The sequence below is a fragment of the Calliopsis andreniformis genome, chromosome 3 (assembly GCF_051401765.1).
Source record: "Calliopsis andreniformis isolate RMS-2024a chromosome 3, iyCalAndr_principal, whole genome shotgun sequence".
NCBI lineage: Eukaryota > Metazoa > Arthropoda > Insecta > Hymenoptera > Andrenidae > Calliopsis > Calliopsis andreniformis.
The window spans coordinates 16,636,504-16,658,015 of record NC_135064.1 but is presented as its reverse complement, the minus strand read 5'-3'; the positions used below and the strand labels follow the sequence as shown (position 1 = coordinate 16,658,015).

General features: G+C 40.7%; 2 protein-coding genes and 2 long non-coding RNA genes across 4 annotated transcripts; 1 reads left to right on the top strand and 3 right to left on the bottom strand.

The window, feature by feature from the left end:
• Window positions 1-1,009: 1,009 nt before the first annotated feature.
• On the bottom strand, window positions 1,010-4,223 carry LOC143177037 (uncharacterized). Its single transcript, XR_013001526.1, has 2 exons — window positions 3,840-4,223; window positions 1,010-1,369 (listed from the first exon to the last, which is right to left on the bottom strand). It is a non-coding gene; the product is annotated as an uncharacterized LOC143177037 (long non-coding RNA).
• Window positions 1,471-2,536, bottom strand: LOC143177039 (uncharacterized). Its single transcript, XR_013001529.1, has 2 exons — window positions 2,474-2,536; window positions 1,471-2,240 (listed from the first exon to the last, which is right to left on the bottom strand). It is a non-coding gene; the product is annotated as an uncharacterized LOC143177039 (long non-coding RNA).
• A 9,682-nt stretch (window positions 4,224-13,905) lies between the features above and the next one.
• On the top strand, window positions 13,906-14,566 carry LOC143177076 (3-hydroxyacyl-CoA dehydrogenase type-2). The gene is made up of 2 exons (XM_076374850.1): window positions 13,906-14,249; window positions 14,337-14,566. The coding sequence occupies exons 1-2, from the start codon at window positions 13,928-13,930 to the stop codon at window positions 14,528-14,530; spliced, it is 516 nt and encodes a 171-aa protein (XP_076230965.1). The 5' UTR covers window positions 13,906-13,927; the 3' UTR covers window positions 14,531-14,566.
• A 1,278-nt stretch (window positions 14,567-15,844) lies between these two features.
• LOC143177060 (uncharacterized) lies at window positions 15,845-17,443 on the bottom strand. The gene is made up of 2 exons (XM_076374826.1): window positions 17,285-17,443; window positions 15,845-16,905 (listed from the first exon to the last, which is right to left on the bottom strand). The coding sequence occupies exons 1-2, from the start codon at window positions 17,426-17,428 to the stop codon at window positions 15,994-15,996; spliced, it is 1,056 nt and encodes a 351-aa protein (XP_076230941.1). The 5' UTR covers window positions 17,429-17,443; the 3' UTR covers window positions 15,845-15,993.
• Between the last annotated feature and the right edge of the window lie 4,069 nt (window positions 17,444-21,512).

Sequence of the window (21,512 nt, the reverse complement as noted above, 5' to 3'; positions counted from 1 at the left end):
CAGAAGGAAATCATTGTGATAACGTTTCGTAGTTAGCGGAATGGAAGCCAAGCTGAAGTCGGGTACGGGCGCTGCGATCTGTCCCGGGATTACTTCGACAAATCGAGATAACTATCCAGACACGTTTACTACGTATAGATGTAGGTGTAGTAGCTCGTTGATTAGCATGCCACCGTACGGAGATAAGCGGCCTAACCGTGACGATATAGTTGCACCTGATGGGTATATAGGCTGTTTCACCTACGATAATCCAGGCTATTGTCACCGACTGTGACATTCGGCTAACACGTTGGCAAAAGTTTAACAATACTGGATCGAAATAAGAGCCAGCTTCCAAAGTAGATTCTAATTGAACTAGTTCAGCGATCTCCATAATTACGATACAATCGAAAAAGTAGCGAAGAAGTGCTAATGGTCAACCTGATGAGCTTTTAAAACTTTCCTCTATCTCGTTAGTATTTTCGAAGCAACGACTGTTGCAATGGAAATAGACGCTTGTAGAGCGGTCAGGATCCGATAACCGTTATCTCTGGCGATTCGTGATATTAGCTCGAAAATGCAGTAGCATAAACATCATAACGTGACAGTCTCTAGAGCAGCGGATAGCTTACTTCCTAATAACAGCAGGAAGTGCAGCAGTGAGTGCAACTCAGTCGAGCTTCGTTGTTGGTCGACGCTTCAGGCCGGCGTGACGTAGATAGGAAGCGAACAATAATTGATCGAACCCTCTAAGCTCCAGCTATAAGCCACTGATCCTGTTATTGCAGATACGCATGGACATGAGCAGACCTGCCCCCTGTCTGCCTACCTAAACGCACCCATTTTACTCCAGATTCGTATCGAGATTTTGACCCCTATTGGCACTATTGGAGTTGTATCGAGCTCAGCGCAGTCTAGCACTAAGACCGAGTGAATCTATGTTAATGAAATTATTTTGGTGGCTTACGTTGATTGTGATTCAAATCCTTGGTGGAATAAAAGGGACTATTGAAATATATTAGTCTTGAGGTCGTTATTATAATTATAATTTATAATAATTTTCTGGGAAATTAAGGTTGATATCTTGTGTTTTTCTAAAAAAAAGAGGGTAGAACTGAATATAAACAGTGGATATTAAATTTGAATTGCAAATAAGAATGTGTACATTATCAGGACAAGCAAATTGTCCTGCTTCACCAGGCTACAAACCATCCACTTTAGAATGGAATTAAATCATGGGGATCATAAACACCCCTCTGACAATAACACTGTCATAAAAATCCCTTGAGGACAAGACACCACGACAGCACATCTGTTCATTCGCTTGTAATTGACTTTCGTACCCCTTGATTGTCTGCGAGTCATTTATACAGTGTGTCTGTGGAAATTCCTGTAACCATTATAGTACTTTATAATACTACTATAGAGCATATAATACTATATTTATATAATAATTAATATTTTTTTTACACCTTGGGATACATGTATACACACATCTTAGATAACAGCTTTAAATTTAAAACACACCTATTAAATTAAAAAGTAGTGCTACATTAACGAAGAGTGCAGTAATCGTGAACATTTTATTAACACTAAAAATTGAGGAAACGATTATTAATATTGAAGGCAGGAAATTTAAAATTTATAATTGCATTGACATTTTATGTGAAGTGCAGTTTTAATACTTTTATTATCCTTTTAACAGTTTTACTTCCCTTCAGCAGTTCTCTATCGTTCATAATTTTTGCTACTATCATATCCATATTATATCTGTCGAAAGTTGCGAATTTTCTTTACAACAGTTTCAGCGCAAATAGCAAGTCGTATCCGTCTATAGCGTAGTAAGGATCGCTTCAAGGACACGCAGCACTGTCAAGTTCGTAGGACTCGCAAATTGACGATTTACGGTCACCAAACAGGACGATAAGCGAATGCCTGCAGGCTTAATGGGCCCCGGGACCATAAGCGGCAGGGTTTCGACAAGATTTGCATGACAATGCCCTGTCATTACGCGCCCGGCCCAATCAAACGTCGAGCACACACCGTTTGCTCAGCAAGTGTTTATTACCGATGCGTCATGCAAATGCTACAGCTTCTGTACATGAGTATATACATAGACCGCGACAGTCGCATTAGTAATTCCTCCTTTCGTAGACTTAGATGGGATTCGAGTAGTCCTATTGGTCTTACCGCGACCTCCTGTCAGATTCCTTGAATCACATCAAGAATCTTGCTGCATAGCGATAAGGAACCAGAGTATCCTTAAACAGCACGTGCGAAGTAATGTACAAAATACAGTTAAACATATCTGAGACACTTCATTAGACATACTATACAGACGTAGATGAAAATCTAACTGTGAGAAGAAATCTGGGTCTACAGACTATTTTCTATTGACATAAGTATATAATTATTAAATGGAGAAGTGATTATCAAAAACATAGAGTGGTTACGCTAGAATAGTAAAATTATGGATATTAACAATTTCTGACACCTAAGGTCCGCTGCAGACGAAAGTTTTGTAGCCCGCTGTAGCAACAAGGACAATTCCCAATCTTCAATTATGGAAAACAAGGAAAAACATACAAACGTGGCAACTTTGTGTGAACTTGCTGCAAAAAAAGCTCGTTTACAGCTTAGAGAGCAATGAAAAATATATTATCATAATGAAATCGTACATTAAAATATCGCTTGTGTGCACTGGTCCTAACACTACTATTTCTCCCAAAACTTTTAATTAATGTTTGCCATTTCACACCATAATCAATAAGAATCCTCTATACAAGGAACGTCTTGGGGTATCGATAACGAAAACTCGTGCCAACAATGGCTAACCCAAATAAAAAGCAACGTTCTGAATTACAACGCATTACACTTTTATCAGATCGAGAAGCGGTTTCGTTTCACGGGGAGGAAAATTTGATACCGATCGGATCAGTGTGCGGGGAGGTCGATATTTCTTTTCATTCAGCCGGGCACACGTAAACTATTACTATCCATTTAAATCGCATCAACCCTTGTATCTAAGGGCACACCCGGAATAATGATCGTCCGCGACAGGGACGATTTATCAGACGCGGCATTCCGGAGGCGGGACGTTATCTGGAGAAATCCGAGAGGGTCAGTCGACTGCTGATCGAAAGGAATATTAAGCGGAGGGGTTAGGGTTATCTACGGACTGGTTCCAGTTCTTCCGAGAACGTTCGAGGAATTTGATTTCAGCCACGGCGTCAGTAACTCGCATGGAAGATAACAGTTACGGAGGATAGGCTCCTTCAGTATTTATACAACCCCACAGTGAACACAGGAGATGAAACTACCATTTAGATTGCGAAACGTTTGTTGAATAAATCATAGAAAATATACAAATGTCGAACGAGGAAAATATATCCTTTGGCGTAACAAAGTCAGAAAAAATTAGACTGAAATTACATCAAATTAAGCCTAAACTGGAGGAAAATAATTTCTTCAGTTTTAAGAGGCTTTTAAAACAGAGGTAAAATAGCGGAACAGAATAAGAGTTAGGAAATTAGCTTTTAATGTACGAATCGGGGTATGAATAATTCAAGATTCAGATGACACAGTGCAGTGGAAGAAAAATGTTTGACTGTAACATTAGCACATTGCGAGCTATTAACGTTTAGATTGAAATATTTTGAAATGATATCATTAAATGTTAGATTAATTTAACTATCTCGATATGTAAAAAGAATTTAGAAAATACGATTCATAACTAAAACCAAGCAATAGGTTCAACCGTATCTAGGTACAATCTAATACCTCCATATGTTTATTTTAAAATACTTTTTCCTAATTCGAGTTCTAATGTTAAATAACAGAATAAGACGTTTGTTAAATACCTCTGCAAATAAATCCCTGAATTTTGCTTTCCTCTTCAAATGAAAATACGTGTGCTCTGATATACAAATCGAAGCCTCTAGAGCCATACACTCATGGGTCTCGATTGTACGGGACCACCGATGCTCGTGGACACTTTCTGCTAAGGGACGTCCGTTAAGTTCTTCTATAATCGGACGATTATTGGTAAACAGTCCCCCTGCCCATGTAAGAGGAGGATGCGAGTGCAGCACGGTTGAATCGGGTTTACTATCGACTTTAAATTGTTATTCCCCTCCTCTTCCTCTCTCTCTCTTCGCCCTTCCTGTTAGCCCACCTCTGCCACCGCGTCGACGCCATTGAGGAACAATAAATGATTATTGTCGAGACTATTACCACCGGAGTGGCGAGCAGGCCCCATTGGAACTGTTCGGTGGTCAGTTTCTCTCGGTGCATGTGGTCTTGTGTGTACAAGCAGCGCGCGTATACGTACTACCATTATTTCTCGTATCTCGCGAGTCCATGCACAACCCACCCACCATTCTCCACCGCTACCTACCACTTCTCTTCGGTCTTTCATCTTCTCTCTCTCGTCTGCTGCTCCCGTATTCTTTCCCTCCTTCTCCGACCCTCTACCTTTATCCTCTGCGCTCGCTCTCCTTTACCTCTAAAACACCGACGATACGAGCAAATAAACTGCGCTCACTTAATTCGCCACCGGAATCTGCTGTAAGGAAGATAAAGCGATTTTCATTGAGATCGTTATTGAATGAATGGGCCTGAAAGTAATTACCGAAGGCACGGTTTCGGTGCACGCCGCACGACTTGTATGTAACGAAATTTTGTAATGAAACAGTGTTGCATGCAAGGCGATTGCTCTTTTCAGACGTGACTGATTCAACGAGTTAGAGTAAACCCTCCTGTAACGCGGTGCTCATAACAGGGTTTTCATATAAGGCGGAGCAAAAATTGCGATGGCAATTACAACGCAGTTTCCTTGTAACACGGTAGTTCTAAAACGCGATGTCTCTGCAATATGTACACTTTTACAGTTGAAATTAATAGGGAATTTCTCTCTCTCTTCGTGCACATATGTACATCACTGTCACGATACGAATTCTTGTGATTTACATTAATTCTGAGTTCCTTATAACGCGGTACGAATTAATTGCGTTATAGGAGGGTTGTCTGCACTTTCAGTCAAAGTGGATAAGATTTTAAATTTTTAGTGGTAGTTTTACAGATAGTTTTACAGATAGTTTATAGAAACTTTGAATTAATTATTATTTAAAGAGATATATTTTTCTGTTTTACCAAATGAGTAAGAATTATCTTTATTTGTTTGCTCATGGATCGCAACCCTGTCTGCACATCAAACGAATCTGTCACTTCGTTCCTGGTGCACGTGTTCGAAGGGGTTGCGAGAACGAGATTGATCCCGACGAGCAAACACGCTATACGACGAACAAAAAACTCGTTACGAGTGTCCGAATACAATCGCGCGCCGCGTATTCGATTAAAGAGCCCTAATGCATCTTCGTCGAGTACACAATCAGGAGAGGTACAAAGCGAACTATGATTGGAGAATGTTCCGGGTCGTTATCGAAGTCAAAGCGATCAATGCCTTACGTATGCTTCGCTCTGTTCTAAAATAAAATCGATGAGGTCTACTTTCTGTTTGCAAAATCAGAGGAAGACAGTTTATTTGAAAATTCTCTCTTAATTAGGTGCCACTTTTTAGTATACTATTTCTTGAGTATTACAGACAAACAATTTGAAATTTAGGTGAAATTCAAATAGGTGCATTGACTAGTGATTCTTTTCTACAGCTGACAGATTAACATTTATGCAAGAATAACGTGCGAATACTGCATTTATATTCGAACGTCGATAGGCCTTGAGCTTTGAGGTTCCATACTCGAGGGGCATCGATAAATTAGCATACGACGAGTGGACTCGTTTAAATTTGAGCGTGCAGCGGGAGCTCTGCATCTGCATGATAAAGAAAGATCGAATTTGCTTAAAAGATGCTTCGGAGCCTTCCGCGTGAACTGATTCGTCAATGAAAAGAATTATTCGCGAGTTCGTCCATTATCCGTTATGATGCAGATGTTTTTTTCTTTTTTCAAAAACCACTCGACAACTAAGGTTAGCTACTTTATAATATTCCCAGATGTATCTGACGTACTCTTCTATGCACGGTACGTATCCAGATGGATCATTATGCAAATTGCTACACCAGAAGGCTTTCGATAATGAGAACGTTACTTCTTTTCAGTGATAACCGTGCTTCCAAGTGGAGCGTAAATTGCGGATAAATAATTGAAGCGATTCACTGTTATGCAAATCGAGGAAGTGACGGTGACTGACAAACAATGTAAGTAGTATTAGGAAATGTGTGCTATTGATTGGTTCTTGCATAATTGTCCTCTCATCCGTTATATGAATACGTTAACTTGTCCATCAAATATTCACATATTAGATACGTTTAAGAAATTATATACTATAATGTTGTTATAAAAATCTAATATAGGTATATGCGATCACTAACTTTCTTGATATTAATTCTTAATTAAAAGGGCCTTATAACTGTATAATAAAGATATTTTTAAACATTCACAACGTGGAATCACTCAGAGATATTTCTCTGACAAAATTGAATTTAAGGTTTCAAATATTCAAATTTATGAATTTTAAAATTTTTAAATTTTTATGAACTTTCGAATTTTCAAATTTTTAAATATTCCAATTTATGAATTTCACATTTAAAAATTTTTAAACTTTCAAACTACCAATGTTTTAAAATTCCAGATACTCAAATCTTCAATTTACAAATTTTCAAACCCCTTTTATACGATTGTTTCAATTATCTAAATTCTATTTCTCAGATACCTGTATATGAACTATGAGTGACATTACCTTGGTACGATAAGGATTAAAAAATTGACTGCTATTTCCTCAAAAAAATGATCAACTACCTTTTTAAAACCATAAAGCTAATACCTTACGCCTTCATGACATATCACAAATTTTCCTGCTCCTAACCATTGTAATCACTCGGTCGACTAACACCGTCGGAAAAAGCCGTTGATGCGTCTTAACGTTGTTCGACAGAATTGAAAAGGGCCTGGAAGAGGTTTGATGACGTCGAAGAAAGGGATGAGCTAGTAGGGGGTCAAAGGGCGAGGGAGCGTCTTGCGGCGGAAGGGGCGGAAGTGTCGAATTTAAGGGTGGCGGGTGAGAAGCAGAGCTCCGATAACGGAGAAGGAAAAATGTTAGAGAAAAGATGGAAGGCGACGGGGAGGTGGAAAGAAACGAGGCGCGGCTTCGGAGCTCGATTATGTGATATAAAGTTGCCAGCGAGAGGGATAAGGAGCGGAGGCCCAAAGAGAGATGCACCCCCGTTGATTGAGCCGCCACCTTCAACGTGCCGTGAACACATGTGCTGGTGGCAACACTCTGATTGGAAGCCAGATGGGCTCTTCAGCCTCTTACCTTGGCACAGGCTCCCTCTCCGTTCCTTTTCCTCCTCTCGCTGGCCTTCCTCGCTCACGAACGCCCGCGCCGTTCCCATCTCCGGCATCTTTTTCTCCTTCGACACCTGAAACACAACCCTCTTTCGCAAAGTGCCTCCCGCTAGAGCCTGGATGACTATCAAGCCGCGGCCGCTGACTGGTCTCTATGGATGTTGCCAGCGATCGAATTGAAACGAGTCGGGGGATGAGTGGTCGAGGAGAGGAATAAATAACCTTCCCTCGGTGATTTCGCGCCTTTCGGGGGAAGCCTCGGTCTAATGCCGCATGCAACTGAAATTTATCTAGCGTCACTGATACACTCGATGCGATGGGGATAGGTTCGAGTCGGATGCTGCTCGATCGGACCGTGTAATCCTTCGAATCCGGGTCATACGGCTGATGGCGGGTTCGATCTTAGCTGTTAGAAGTTTGGAACCGACTCGACGATGCGAGGCTGTACGTTTTATTCAAATTCGTTCGAGTTGCAGCGCGGCTGGGCGAAGGGCGCGTATCGCGCGGAAGGCTCAACACGAATGAGGCCATCCGCGAGGATCGCGAGGAGAATTCCGGTATTTTACATTAATAGGATTTGAGAAGTTTACAATGCCACTTGGCTATTCTTTCCTGCCGAAGTTTCCGCCACAGTTAGAACGTTGGCATTAACGTGTTTGATTTACTTCGAACTTTTCAAGTCGCTCGTGAAACTGGAGCTGTTTCGCATAAGCGACTTTCGACCCGCCTCCATTTCACATTCGTATGGTCCCTTGGATCAGGGCTAAGAGAACGAGGTGGAAAGGGTGCAGGGTGCTTGCAATGGAGAGTGGTGTTAAAATAGAGACGCGATGGGACATAGAATGGGCCGACGAGTACAGATGAAACAGAGATAACGTAATAAAAGGCCTCGGGGAGAGATAAAATTCCAAGCAGTAATAATATAGACGGAAGTTATGCTGGTAAATTGTCACATTCTTGCTAGCTGATTTTTACGTTCTATTTTCTACTTGCTAGTTTTATTTTTGGTTGCTTGTGTATATTGCCTCTCTTTGGCTTCTCTGCCTCATCGAGACGGCTCGTTACTTTCGTTCGTTAAACTTGTACTGCCTTTGGGAACTTATCTGTGAAATTATGAACTAATTGAAGAAGAAAGATAAAACTACGAAGCACTGCAAATACTGGAGTTTAGAGACAGTATGACTGTTTATTCTTAGTTAATAAATATCAAGTAGATAATGTACGCATAATTAATATGCAAATGTTAAGCATACAGATAGTGACCAACTAATATTCTAAAAATTATAATCTTGTTTAGTTCTATGAAGTCAGAATTATTTAAAAAAATTTCTCTCAGATTTCTTCCAAAATATAATAGCTACTGCTTTTGAATCTTCTCCTATTTTTTATATATGCATAATCATCAAAGAAGAAGGGAACAAAATGGAAAAGGAGCATTGTAGAAGGGAAACGTGACAAGACGAGGGGAGAAGAAAGATAGGAACCCCTAACATCAACATGGATTGTGACAGCCATTCAATGCCTTACAAAAGTAAGAAACTCTCTAATGAGGTGTAGCTTCTGACAATTAACAGGGTCGTACAATGATTACTGCAGTTTATTTAACTTCCCTGGTCGAAGGTACCACCAGGATCTGGCAGTGGCACTTATTATTAAATGCTTTCTTTCATACTGTAGCATCCAGAAGCGGTAATTAGAACGAGTCTGCTAACTAGAACGTTTGTGGTCCTCTGCACGGAAACGACGAGCAGGGATTTTCTGTCTTTAACAGGAACGAGGTGATGCCTGACTTCGTATTGCTGTGATTGGATAAAGTCTTCGTGGTCCTGTCGTTATTGTGGCTCCACGAAGTCTAACGATTACAATAGGGAGCTAGACCTGTAAATGTACTGTGAGCTTGAAATGATAACATCTAATTGTAAGTCCTGGAGCACCAACGAGTAATGGAAAAATAAAGAATGCTGCATTTTTTTAAAGACACATATTTATGGACTTGTGACTTACAAGCCACTGTAGTCATTCTTAAAAAAGGTAAGAAATTAGTTAATTCTCCAGTTTTCTATTAAAATTACTAAAAGTTGAATTACCATACATTTTGAATTAAGATATAGTTCTTTTTGTTCAGAAAAAGAGGGTGCAATACTGAAATATAAAGCTGAATTTACACCAGCGAACAGTTGGTCAGTAACCAACTGTGTTGGTCAGCAGTGTAGACAGTAAATAGCGTGCTCTTCAGCGAACAGCGAACACTATTCACTCGGGACGCGGTACATCAAAGGAGTCTGTTCCTGAGCTCACAACCTACGACTGTTCGAAAGCAGTTCACAAGCTGTTCACGAGCTACAGTATGGACATGCTGCTGTCTTCGTTCGTAAACTGTTTACGAGCTGCTCGAGAAGTGTTCGCAAACAGTTCTCTGTAGTGTGTCCCCGACATTATTCAATTTTTCTACGATCATCAAGAACAGACGACGCAAACAGACGATTTCCAGGAACTTTAATTTCCACTCTGTTCACGAACAATTCGCAAGCTCTATTACATATATTCGCACCTTAACAAACGCCAACAAAGACAGTCACCTATTTTAATTCATCAATCAAACTTCTCAAAACACATACTACTGAAAACTCTAGAACAGTAGAAGCGAAGATACCATACACTTTCTTTGCTACACCATCCGCCACCCACAAAATTGATTCCTCTTTGAAGCCCAGCGTAACTTATTATCCCCCTTAACGTCGCGATCAGAGAAACAGGTTGAGGAAGGTGCCCGCGACGTTTACGTCAGTAGGTTTACAGGCTGAACGTAAGCAGGCTTGTTAGGACGGGTGGATGAGTTCGAAGGTTTTCACGGCTAAAGAAGAGGTAGGAAGAGAGCAGAGATAGGGTGAGAAAGGGAGGGCAAAGCAGGGTAGGGGTTTCCAGTCAGGACATGAGGGACAGTTCACCGGCTTTGCCCGCCGGCGGTCCCCAGAGGTGGCAGTCCCGTTGCAAGCTGAACCTAGTCTGTGGTTGCTGGCTTGTTAGATCCAGTTTGGGGTTGGTACGGTCTGAAGAGGGGGTTGCCCAGCGGAGGGCGCCACTCTTCAGTAGACCGCAATCGGGTATGCAATTTACGTGGTGTCCGACCTCTGCGACCTCTGCCCCATCCCCTTATTTCGCCGTAGCCGTGCTCTCACGTACCCAAGCCTCAGCATCCACCCATCCTCTCCTCCGCTCCCCTCCCTCCAACCCTACCTTCCTACCACCTCTCGTCTCTACGCCAGCCTGCCTCATTTCTCCACGCCGCGTTTCTCCAGGATTCGCACCCGTGTGCAAAACGAAGGATTCAGGTATGGGGCCGTGGAACCGCTTCCTCTCGAACGCTCGATACGCAACAGCGGAGACGTCGTGCGCGGGCGGCGAGTAGTCCTCGCTACCAGCTGAATATTGCCGGCTGCGGGGACGATTGGTTCGAGAGGGGACGGGGGAACGGTGCGGATATGGAGGAAGAACGAAAGCCGATGGCTGTCGCGAGCAGACGCTCCGACGGCAGTTAGGGTAGGACTGGTTTCTTCCACCGTGAACACCGTAAGATTTCTCGTGGTCGAAGCTTTACGAACACCGGTAATGACGCTCAGGAAATTGGAAGTAGCGGAGGATTGAAATTGGTCGAGCATACGAACCTAACAATTTGTCGGGGATCAATGAAATGTTCCCATGGCGGACGGTGATCGTCGGGTTAACGTGTGCCGTTCACTCGAGAGTCTCTCCGATTTCCCTTCGCCCTTTTCATATCGTGAGACTCGTCTCGCGGAAATACTGATGTCTGTTTCGTTGCTAAGAGAGAGTTTAATACTTTTAGCGTCAAGGTGAAAGGATCTATTGGTAGTAGGACGCAAATTGATATGGTCTGATCCATCGATACCTACTGTAAAACTCTTCTAAGATTTTCTTCGGTCAAACGTGTGGAGAAAGTATAAGTTTCTTTTGGTTGATGTACTCTGGAAGGACTTGTCCACGAGCGGAAGAAGTTTTGTTTACCGATAACAATATTTGTGGTGAGTACAGAATTTTTGATAATTGTGCATAAAAGGGTACACCTTACTGATTGTGATCAAATTTAGATATGTTGTAAAATTTGACACTATGTCATGAATATCTGAATTTCATTAAAATCGTTAAGGTGTACCCTTTTATGCACAATATTAACGAAATTTTTCTTGATGCCTAAGAACTACGTAAATATTTGATTTGCAATGTTCACTACACCTGTAATTTAGGGGTTGGCATTAAAAGGTTTCAGAAAATCCTGGGTACAGAAACAGGCTTACTAGACAACGAAGAATAAAAGATAGCCAAATATTTCGAACAGATACTTAAAAATTTGACAAATTTTGACAGAACTCTGTATAACATTGCCCAGAAACTACTTAAGAAAAAACACAATTTTGAACTTATAATTGATGTCAATTTTTGCTCATTTCTTCGCCTACTATTAAAAGAGACTACAATTTCTAAGGTCACAGTTCTCGATCACTGCAGCAGGAAGTTATACGCAATCCAAGGCACCAGGTGTTATAGAGGTCTCACGTTGTTCGACACGTTCCAATGCAAATGTCAGGTTCAGCGTTTCGACCTCGCGTAATGCGCTTGTTAATCGGCGGAGGCTACGCTGGCCAACGCTACCGACGGCATAATTCGCTCAATTTACAAGCCTTATCGCAACCGTTGCATTTAATCGTCGAGAATTAGGTTATATCGTTCGCCTGACGTTACCGCCTTAACAGATCGATGTTTCAGGCGAATTTCCGTTGGATAACATTCCCTTCACAGACAATTCATTGTGGAATAATTTGTTCAAGAGGAACGACGGACTTCGCATATTTGAAGATAGTTAATATTGAGCTAATTATATTGATTATTTGAATTATGTTTCAATATTGATTCTAATGAATCGAGTTGATGAATATTGATGGAAATAAAATTCATAAAGAGGTATAATTGTATTCAATACTTAAGAAATTTATAGAAGGTCTCTTTGTGTTTCAGTAGGGTAGATAGAATTGTATAATATACGTACATAGTTTGTTAGGACATCCAGAGCACTGCAAATCAAATAGTCCCTCTGGGAGTATAGCTTTCGTTCCATTTGAAGTGGAGTACATACGTTGAAATGTAACTTCACTGTGTACATACATAGATAGAGTTCAAGAACGTTCAGTATCGACAAACAGAATGACAGTCATTTCCTTCTGACTGCCATCTGTTTCGACGTTTGAACCGTCATTGAAACTGTTCAAAAGTAAACCAAGCTGCAGAAAATCTGATTAGAGCAAAGGTGAACAATTTGTCTGACGAATGTACTATCCATGATAATATCCATGATAAATGCTCCAGAGAGATTTTCTGAAAGTCGACGTCTTCGTTTTTGATTAAAGATAATTGGATCACGTAATAAGTACTTAAGAGGGGACAGTAAAGGAGACAACTCGATTCATCAAATTGTTAAAGTTTTTCTTAGAATATCCCAAGCACTTGACTAACTTGAAATCTTCTCAGACGAAGCGAGAGGAAGTTAAGGAACAGAAGAAATTCAATTTCGGTCCCGACGGTGTGTAATAACCAAGGAATGTCAAAATGGGGAAAATGCAGGTAACGCTATAATAATTCATCTTCCTGCGTTTCGTTGAAATGTTAAAATTCAACATTCTGTAATACGCGTATAATAATCACGTACTATTATGTGTATATAATATTATCACATTTGGAAGTAAAATAATGAACTCCGATTCGTAATATATCTAATTATACAATACATTTTTATACATTCGACGTTAATTAAAACTTGGAGAAGTAATTTTTTATTATATTCTGTTATATTATAACTTACTTTTTCTGCTACATTATAACCTACTTTTAAACAGCTCGTAAAAGATTCATTAATTTTCATCTCGTCCAAATTGTCCATACCTATTATTTAAGTCACACAAAAAAGGTTTTAGTAGTATAATAGTCTTGTAAAAATGTTCAAATTGTTCTAAAACACAATTTTGAACACAAAATGTTATACATCACTTACACGTATTACTAAAATTTCAATTTTCAAACTTGGATTAATGGAAATTCTACTCAGGCTACAGTACCTTTGTACGTCGCAGTAAGTAAAGGGACGCAAACTTTCAGTTAAACATGATTTTCAGCATATTGTCGCTTACATAGCTGGAGGTGCAAACGGTATTGGAAAGGCTGTCGCCGAGAAAATTGTTTGCCAAGGCGGTAAAGTAGTGTTAGCTGATATATCTTGTAATGGAATTAAAGTCGCCGAAAGCATGGGTGACAAAGCTTTATTTCAATGCACCGACGTAAGTTAAACATAAAATCATAGTATAACATAGTACGGATCTTTCTTTAACAAACAACTATTTAAATTTCGATCCTGCAATAATTCACAGAATCTTTAAGTCCCCAAGTATTTACTAAATTTCATAAAATCGCAGGTTAGAGTCGAGAAAGATGTGAAAGAAAGCATAAAATGTGTCAAAGAGAAATTTGGTGGGATTAACGTACTCGTGAACTCAGCTGGCGTTTTTGGATGCGAGCACATGTTCGATTTTAAGAAGAAAAAGCCTCATTCAGTAGACACGTACAGATGTCACTTCGATACTAACGTTTGGGGAGTATTTAATGTGACACGGTTACTAATTGGCCTGATGGCAGAAAACAAACCAGACTCTCACCAACAAAGAGGCGTCGTCATCAATCTCTCGAGTTCGCTGGCATTCGACGCACCACCTGAATATATCGCCTATGGTAGCGCTGCAGCCGCTGTTGCTGGACTGACGATACCTTTAGCGAGATGTTTTGCGCAGAAAGGCATACGTGTCGTCGGTATATGCCCCAGCTTCGTGGACAGCCCCATGACAGGTGAATTGAACCGTGTGACAGTGCAATCTTTTATTGTTAGAGGAAACCTAATGCTTCGTTGTCGATAAAATGTCTGATTATATTTAGAAATACAGAAAGCAGAAGAAAGGAAACGCTGGATCTCTATGATGTTGACCCCAAGACGGTACACTTACTGTGAAGAAATTGCTCATTTGATTCAAGCATGCATCGAGAATCCGTCGATCAATGGCGAGAACATACGTATCGATGTGGCCTTCCGATACAACCAGACAGAGGATGGCCACCAAGAAAAGTGTTAACTTTGAAGAGAAAAGATGGAGAAACGTAAGAATGACAAACGTATTGTTAGTTTACACGTACCTTCGTCACTTGAACCTCGAAAGTGATCACTGAATTATGTTTTCATCGTGGCGATGGTAACAGTTCCGAAACGAACTCCACTCGTATGCAGAAAGAATTAAAAGTAATTCTTTTGCATCACGATTTAGCCTATCCGCAAAGTATCGACTTTGATATACGATGTAAGGTTGCTTATATAATTATAACGTAATAAAAACCTGAAATTAATAGAAGCTAGTTCAATGTACAATTAAATAAACTTTGTAGCATTAAGCCTCAAGATACTACCCTCTTTCGACTTAAAGTATCTTTAGGCCCCCTTACATATCAAAATCTCTCGCTACAATCCTTGAATAAAAAGTCATGATCGAGTCTCTAACGAAGAAATACTACTGCATCACTTAGCTTGATCACAAAGAAATAAACATCACTCACCCTCTCAAAGCATCCAAGCCTTCCCACCTCGAAGACTCCAAAGGATATAAAAATTGTTTGGATGAAAAGGAACGTAGAATCTCCATAAGTCAGGGAACGTCGTTCACTGACCGACTGGTTCCTGGCGCCCCTAACAATCTGTTCCCCCGCTCATAAAATTGTCATCGTACGTGCATAAAACATGAGGATGTTCCAGAGCACGGGAATGCAGCTCTGCGCCGCAAATCTACACGTAGAAATATGAAAGAGGCTCTCGACTATACAGTTCTCGCGGCGACGATGCCTGTAGGGCTGTCGATGGAGGCTCCTCCGTGGCTCGTCGGGTTCAGCGAGAGGTTCGCGAGGAGTGCAAGGGAAAACCGGGAGGAAACGAATGGCGCGGGAAAGGAAAGGGTCGCTCGAGCGCATATTTCCACCTTGCCGCCTCCATCGTGAACGCTAAAATACATTTTCCTACGAAGTGTCGTCACGGGAGGGCCTCCAGCTGCTGGTCGTGATATTCTACATGCGTAATGCTCGCGCGGATATTTCCATACATAAATTTCATCCGAGAGAAAGTAGGTGGCGGCGTGGTTGCACGTCCTCGCTGATGACGCCGTCTTCGGGAACGTGCTAGAGAATCCGCTCTTGGCTGATCGTGTTTCGCAACGGTTGCTTTGGTCAGCCCTTTTATCGTACGAGAGACACTTAGACAAATAATGATGATCTAACAATGGGAATAGGAAGACAAGCGTTTCTGATTATCCAATTCTTGGGTGACTATTGTGTAAAATTGTTAAGGATAAGGTCGATTACGTTAGAGTGGGAATTGAAAGGTTTAAAGAAATTTTATCCAAAAATTAGTTTCAAAGCAGCACTGTAATATAATCTAAAATAAACATTCTTTTAATGCCAGATATTGTACGCAACACTTTTAACCAAAATAAAGAGGAATAATTCAATTGGATATTAATTATTCCATCATTCCTAGTCGTCATTGGTGGTTTTACTAGTTGGTCTTCATGATCTTAACTATTACGTCGATGTTGAGGACAGAGTGCATGATGTTGTTAACCAGGTCCAAACCTTCGCGCACTACCAGCTGTTTTACACCAAGTGAGGCGCTCAGCGCGACGTTGATGTAGCTACGCAAGATCTTGGCCAGTACAAGTGCCAGATTGACCGCGGGCTGTGCGCTTCTCAGTGCAGCGTTCACTGCCTCCTTTGAAATTTGAACTAAATCTTTCCTTGCGTTACCCAGGGCATGAGCAGCGTCAGCTCTAGCACGCTTGATGGCTGTTCTCAATTCACTAGAGACTTGCTGTTTCCAATCGTCCACGAGTGCTGGTATGTTGATAGAAACCGACTTGTCGATATTAGCCTCGGAAATGTCACAGAACCATTGGTCTACGGTCTTTCGCTTAACCACTCGGATATCGTCTTGTTCCTCACTTTCTTCCGAGCTTTCTTCATCAGCGTCTCTCTTGTTGCGGTTATTTGAGTTGTAGTTAGATCCTTGTGTGCTGGAAGCCGAAGGTGAAGTAGTAGTACCATAGTTAGAAGAAGAAGAAGAAGAAGAAGAAGAAGAAGAAGAAGAAGAATGAGATTCAGAGGACGATTCCTGGCTTTTATTGACATAGGTAGAATTAGTTTGCACTCGTTTGCATTCAACAGTCTGAGAACGTTGTCGTACTTCAGCCCACTCTTCAAGTTGTTCTGCAATTTCTTGAGCTTTACGGAGGCCTACATTTATTGCGTCATGGATGATCGCAGAGCCAGCATCAGCAGCATTTTTTGCGCCTTGTGCGATACCAGAGCCAATGTCAGCAGCAGTTTTTGCGCCTTGTGCAACAGCACCTGCAGCACCACCTGCAATGCCACCTGCAATGCCACCTGCTATGTTACCACCAGCCTGTGCACCCTGTACAGAAATAAAAATAATTTTAAATATTATATTTACAGGTACAACAATGTTTTTGAAACTGAATGCATTATATACGAACGATGAAAACTTTTAAGTTTGATCTTTGTGATAATGTTACAGTGTTTTCTATCTAAGTTAGAGATTTAAATGAGTTTCAGACAATTTTATCTACTATGAAAAATAATATGTTAAGCTTACCCTAATTATTGTGACTTATTACATTATATTTAATATTGAATTGCATCTTATGATAAACTCATCCGATTCTCTATTTGTATATAAAATAAAAAAGCAATAATATATGTTTTGTGTAAGTACTTTTGCAAAACTTGTGTATAGTTAAAGAAATTCAATAAGTGCAAAAATTTTTTCTTACAGCTCTGATATAGTCCGGGATAACAGAGGAAGTGGCACTAGCCACGACAGCGAGGACGCAGAAGCACACAATGGAATTCATGGTTGCCTGATGATCAGTTGACTTGCTGACTTCAACTATGTTGTATCTCCGAATTTGCAGCATATTTATACGATACCAATGAATAGAGAACCACGTAGGAGCCTAATGACAACAAACACAATGAAGTACAGCTGCATCCTTAATCTATTGTAATAATTTGACATGCGCAACCATCGATACAAAGTGTGAAACATTTTCTAGAACGCTATTGTACCACGTTGAACATGAGCACACCAATTCTACACGTGGCATGAATAATTAATTTTTCTTCAGAGATACAATAAAGCGATCTGTAGCAGAAAAGAATTCATAAAACATTTATAATTGCGTTCTTAGAGGTTCATGTAAGTACATTACGTAACAAAGTAGTTCTTATTCGCGATACGATGATAATTAGATACTGTCTAATTTATAAGCATATTATTTAATAAACCTCATTCAACTTATTTTAAATGGCAATTAAATATGTTTATCATTAGATTGCTATGTGTATCTTACAGAACTCGTGTATCTACAACATTATCGCAACAAGAGTTGCAACGAAGAGAGCGCAGAACAAACGATTGCAAATATTGCATTCTACCTTTCCATCGCGACGTAATCCCCGAAATATTGAGAATACGGCGTGACTTCCAATTTAAATTCTTCCGGAAGTTGGAAAGGAATTTTCAACCGGCCGTGATCGACATAGAAGCGAAATCCCCGAAGAAACCGGAGGAATTTTCGCAAGGAAATGAACACGTGGCATCCCGCCTCGAAAGTTTCCCTTTCGTGGGATCTGCCGATTCGTAAACGAAGATGGTATTTTACAGGTAACGCGACGCGCGGAGGGCATGTCCTAAACAAAGTTGGAAGGCAAGGGCGGTGCGTGTCGTGGCAAAGAAGAGCACCCGTGAACGATCACTGCGTTTGATTCTCGCAAAGATTCCCGTCGGTCCGCGATTCCATTGCGGCCGCCCACATGTTTTACGGAATTTTCGAGCTGGATGAAACGCTGCACCCGAACTATCGTCCAAACTCTCAACTATTCCTTAGATCTTCGGCCCGCTAAAAGAGAGCCCGACTAAGAGATGGATGAAACGACGCAAGGACAAAGAAAGGAGGGCCTCTTTCTACGGAGCATCGTCCTTGGAATTCAGCCAATTCGTGGAAGAGCTCCCCTGCTTTCCCGCGAGCGAACTATTTATCTGAAAGTTCGTAGAGAAACGAAGAGGACCATGTCAGTTTTGTTCCTCTGATTCGGGATCGATGATCTCGAAACACCTTCTGATCTTTTGACAACCTTTGACCACGTCTAGCTCGTCAACGAGGAAGGCTTTAGACTGAGGAATTAATTTTGCTTTTACTTACGTAGATACAAGCATTCTTCTTTGATCATTTATAACAAAATTTACTACTGAATGACAGAATAGAGTTGTTCGAAGATATTTTCCTATAATTGTGGTATGGTATATTAAAATAGTTATTCTATATGAACATTTCCTGGTCATTTGTCACTCCTGGTCAGCTACTATAATTATTAATCATTCTGTCTGTAATTCTGCTTTGCATATCATTATTCATGCACAGATTTCTTTAAATGTGCTTTTAAGCGTTATTCCGAGGCGTGAATAGTGAGAAATTCCATTCATTTGCAACACATTCGTGCTGCTCGATACGATAGCGATTGCACGAGCATCCGTGGGTTCTGCTTGTATCGATACATCATTTCTGACAAGAAATACCATCTAGATGCACAGAAAGGGAGGAAAGCTGTAAGAGTTGCGAGAGACGGATGAATCTTCGCTTTTGTACGTTAGCATCCCCCTGCATGGAACAACACTGGGAAGTGATTTTAACAGCTGCGTCACTCATTGTGCCTGCAACATCTTTTACAATGGTCTGTTCGATTAATCTTCAGTTTATTTTTTGTAGCATATTTTTGGAGTCCCCAAATATTCATCGAATAACTTTCTACTTTTCGTTTGAATAATTATTTTTATTTTTAAACATTTCTTACTTTTAGACTACTTGAAAATTTCTATTCTTAAGTAAGTACATTTTATGTACTTACATATATAGCGTGAAATTGTTAACTGTATTGGTAGAATTAATTAATAACTTATGTATATGGTAGTCATATTGCACATTTAGTCATAAGTTTTAATTATAGCTATAAAATTGGATACTTTCCATCGTACACTGACTCAAACATTGTTTATTATATTTCTATTACTACATACACATTTTTTGTGTTTATTCCCATAGTAAAAACATCGATTAATCGATCCATTGATCGTCTTCTTCAATGGAAAGATCATTTCAGCTATTAAATCCTTAACATTCGTTTAATACGTTTTTTCAACCCTTTCAACATGGTAGAAATTTAATAATATTCATTCCCACCACCCCAAAAGTCACCTAAAGTGAAAATGTACAATGGCTAGATGTTGAGTTAAATCCGAGTAAAGTGAAACATCCTTCCTCCACGTGTTACCTTTAAAAATTACAACTCCCGCGATGAATCTGTCAGAAGCACCCTTGCTCGCACCCTTGCTGGGCCAAATAATATGTACAGAACAAGCGCCCTGGGACACATAATCGGGATGGTGGAAAAGGGGGGCACGAGGACAGAGAGAGAAGAAGAACAGACGAAACGTATCTGAATGGCTGGGGGCCTCAAGGATGATGCACGTGCTCGTTTACTTCGCACCCTTTTCATCCACGGCGACAATCGATGCCCGTCCCGGTTCGGTATTTAATACGTTCTCGTCTGTCATCGACGGATTTGATAACGCGTCGTGGCGCCTTACGTGGGGGCGCGAAGTGAAAAAAGAAAGGGGGCGGTGGGAAGAAACGACAAGAAAAGGGTTCGCGCGCACAAGGGTGCCTTTTGATTTATGTAGTCGCGTCTGTGAAACGACGACGAACATCAATCACGACCATGGAAGCGTCGGCGGGTCGGGCCATCGCGAAACCATATGTGAATCGCAAGAATCGAATCGACAGGTCGGATGAATACGCGAAAAAACAGAGTCTTCGTGTTTCCATGCGATCTCTTCTCTATTACTACTGCAGACTTTCATGATGCCTATGGAACGTTACTTGTGCCTGTAATTCTGTGGTTGTAAGGCAAAACGACCTACATCACATTTTTAAAAAATTAAAGAATTATGAACGTGATCTAAGTCCAGAATTAAAAAAAAATTATTTTATTAATTGAACCGTGTAGAAATGAGACAAATGGCAAAAAATAAATACATAGATTCTGGAAAAAATTTTGGACTTACACTACTTTCATAATCATCGGCATACTTAAAAAGATGAAAGATTTGCAAAGCTACATAAAATCTTTCCTAGATTCCTCAAATATTATTCCTTCAATACAACTCTGGGAGCAAGCTCGACGTGCCATTTTCACCACGTCAGGGGACAGGAATCATCCCGCAGCAAAGCGTGATTTCCAATAAAAATATCCGCTTTCCCACCGATTATTTATGTTTTCTCCGCGCGTTTTTGATGCAGCTGTCGAATTTCGCCCGGAGAGCTTACAGTTTTTTGCAAGTTGGGCCACTGACGAGCGTGCTGACGCACGTGCGTGATTGGCAGAAATTCATTTCGCGCGATTTACATGCCCGCGGAAATTGCGTGTTTGCCGCGCGTATAGCACAGGGACCCTTTGTTTAGATGGCGGCGTTTGTCATCGTAGTTCGCGTAGGCAAGCTGTCGTCGCGGCGCAGACGTAAGACTACGGCTGACAGAACGACTGCGAGAATGGAATACTGGGCACAGATGCAAAGTGTCGAGATTGCTGACGGCTTTGATAATACTTGGGGTGATCCATCGGATACGCTGGGATCAATTATCTCTTTAGGTAAGCACTGTGAATGGGAGGAATAGAGTAAGGTTGTGGCGGATGAAGATGTGGCAGGATAGAATGTCAAGATGCAAGAATGTGTAGAGCAGAAATGGATAGATGTCATAGGAAAGCCATTACCAAAAATGACATGTAGAATTCAGATGATCTAAGAATGTCGTGGAAACAGTTACTCCAAAAAAATATGTGCACTGCTCATAAACATAAACTAACTCATAAACATAACTCAGCTATATTACTATCATCTTTGTATATTCACATATTCATTTTAGGACTGTCACTTTAATATTT

Coding starts and splice junctions, on each gene's coding strand:
- LOC143177076 (XM_076374850.1), top strand. CDS start 13,928: ATGTTCGATTTTAAGAAGAAAAAGCCTCATTCAGTAGACACGTACAGA. Junction 14,250..14,336: donor CGTGGACAGCCCCATGACAG/GTGAATTGAACC, acceptor GATTATATTTAG/AAATACAGAAAGCAGAAGAA.
- LOC143177060 (XM_076374826.1), bottom strand. CDS start 17,428: ATGCTGCAAATTCGGAGATACAACATAGTTGAAGTCAGCAAGTCAACT. Junction 16,906..17,284: donor TCCCGGACTATATCAGAGCT/GTAAGAAAAAAT, acceptor ATTTCTGTACAG/GGTGCACAGGCTGGTGGTAA.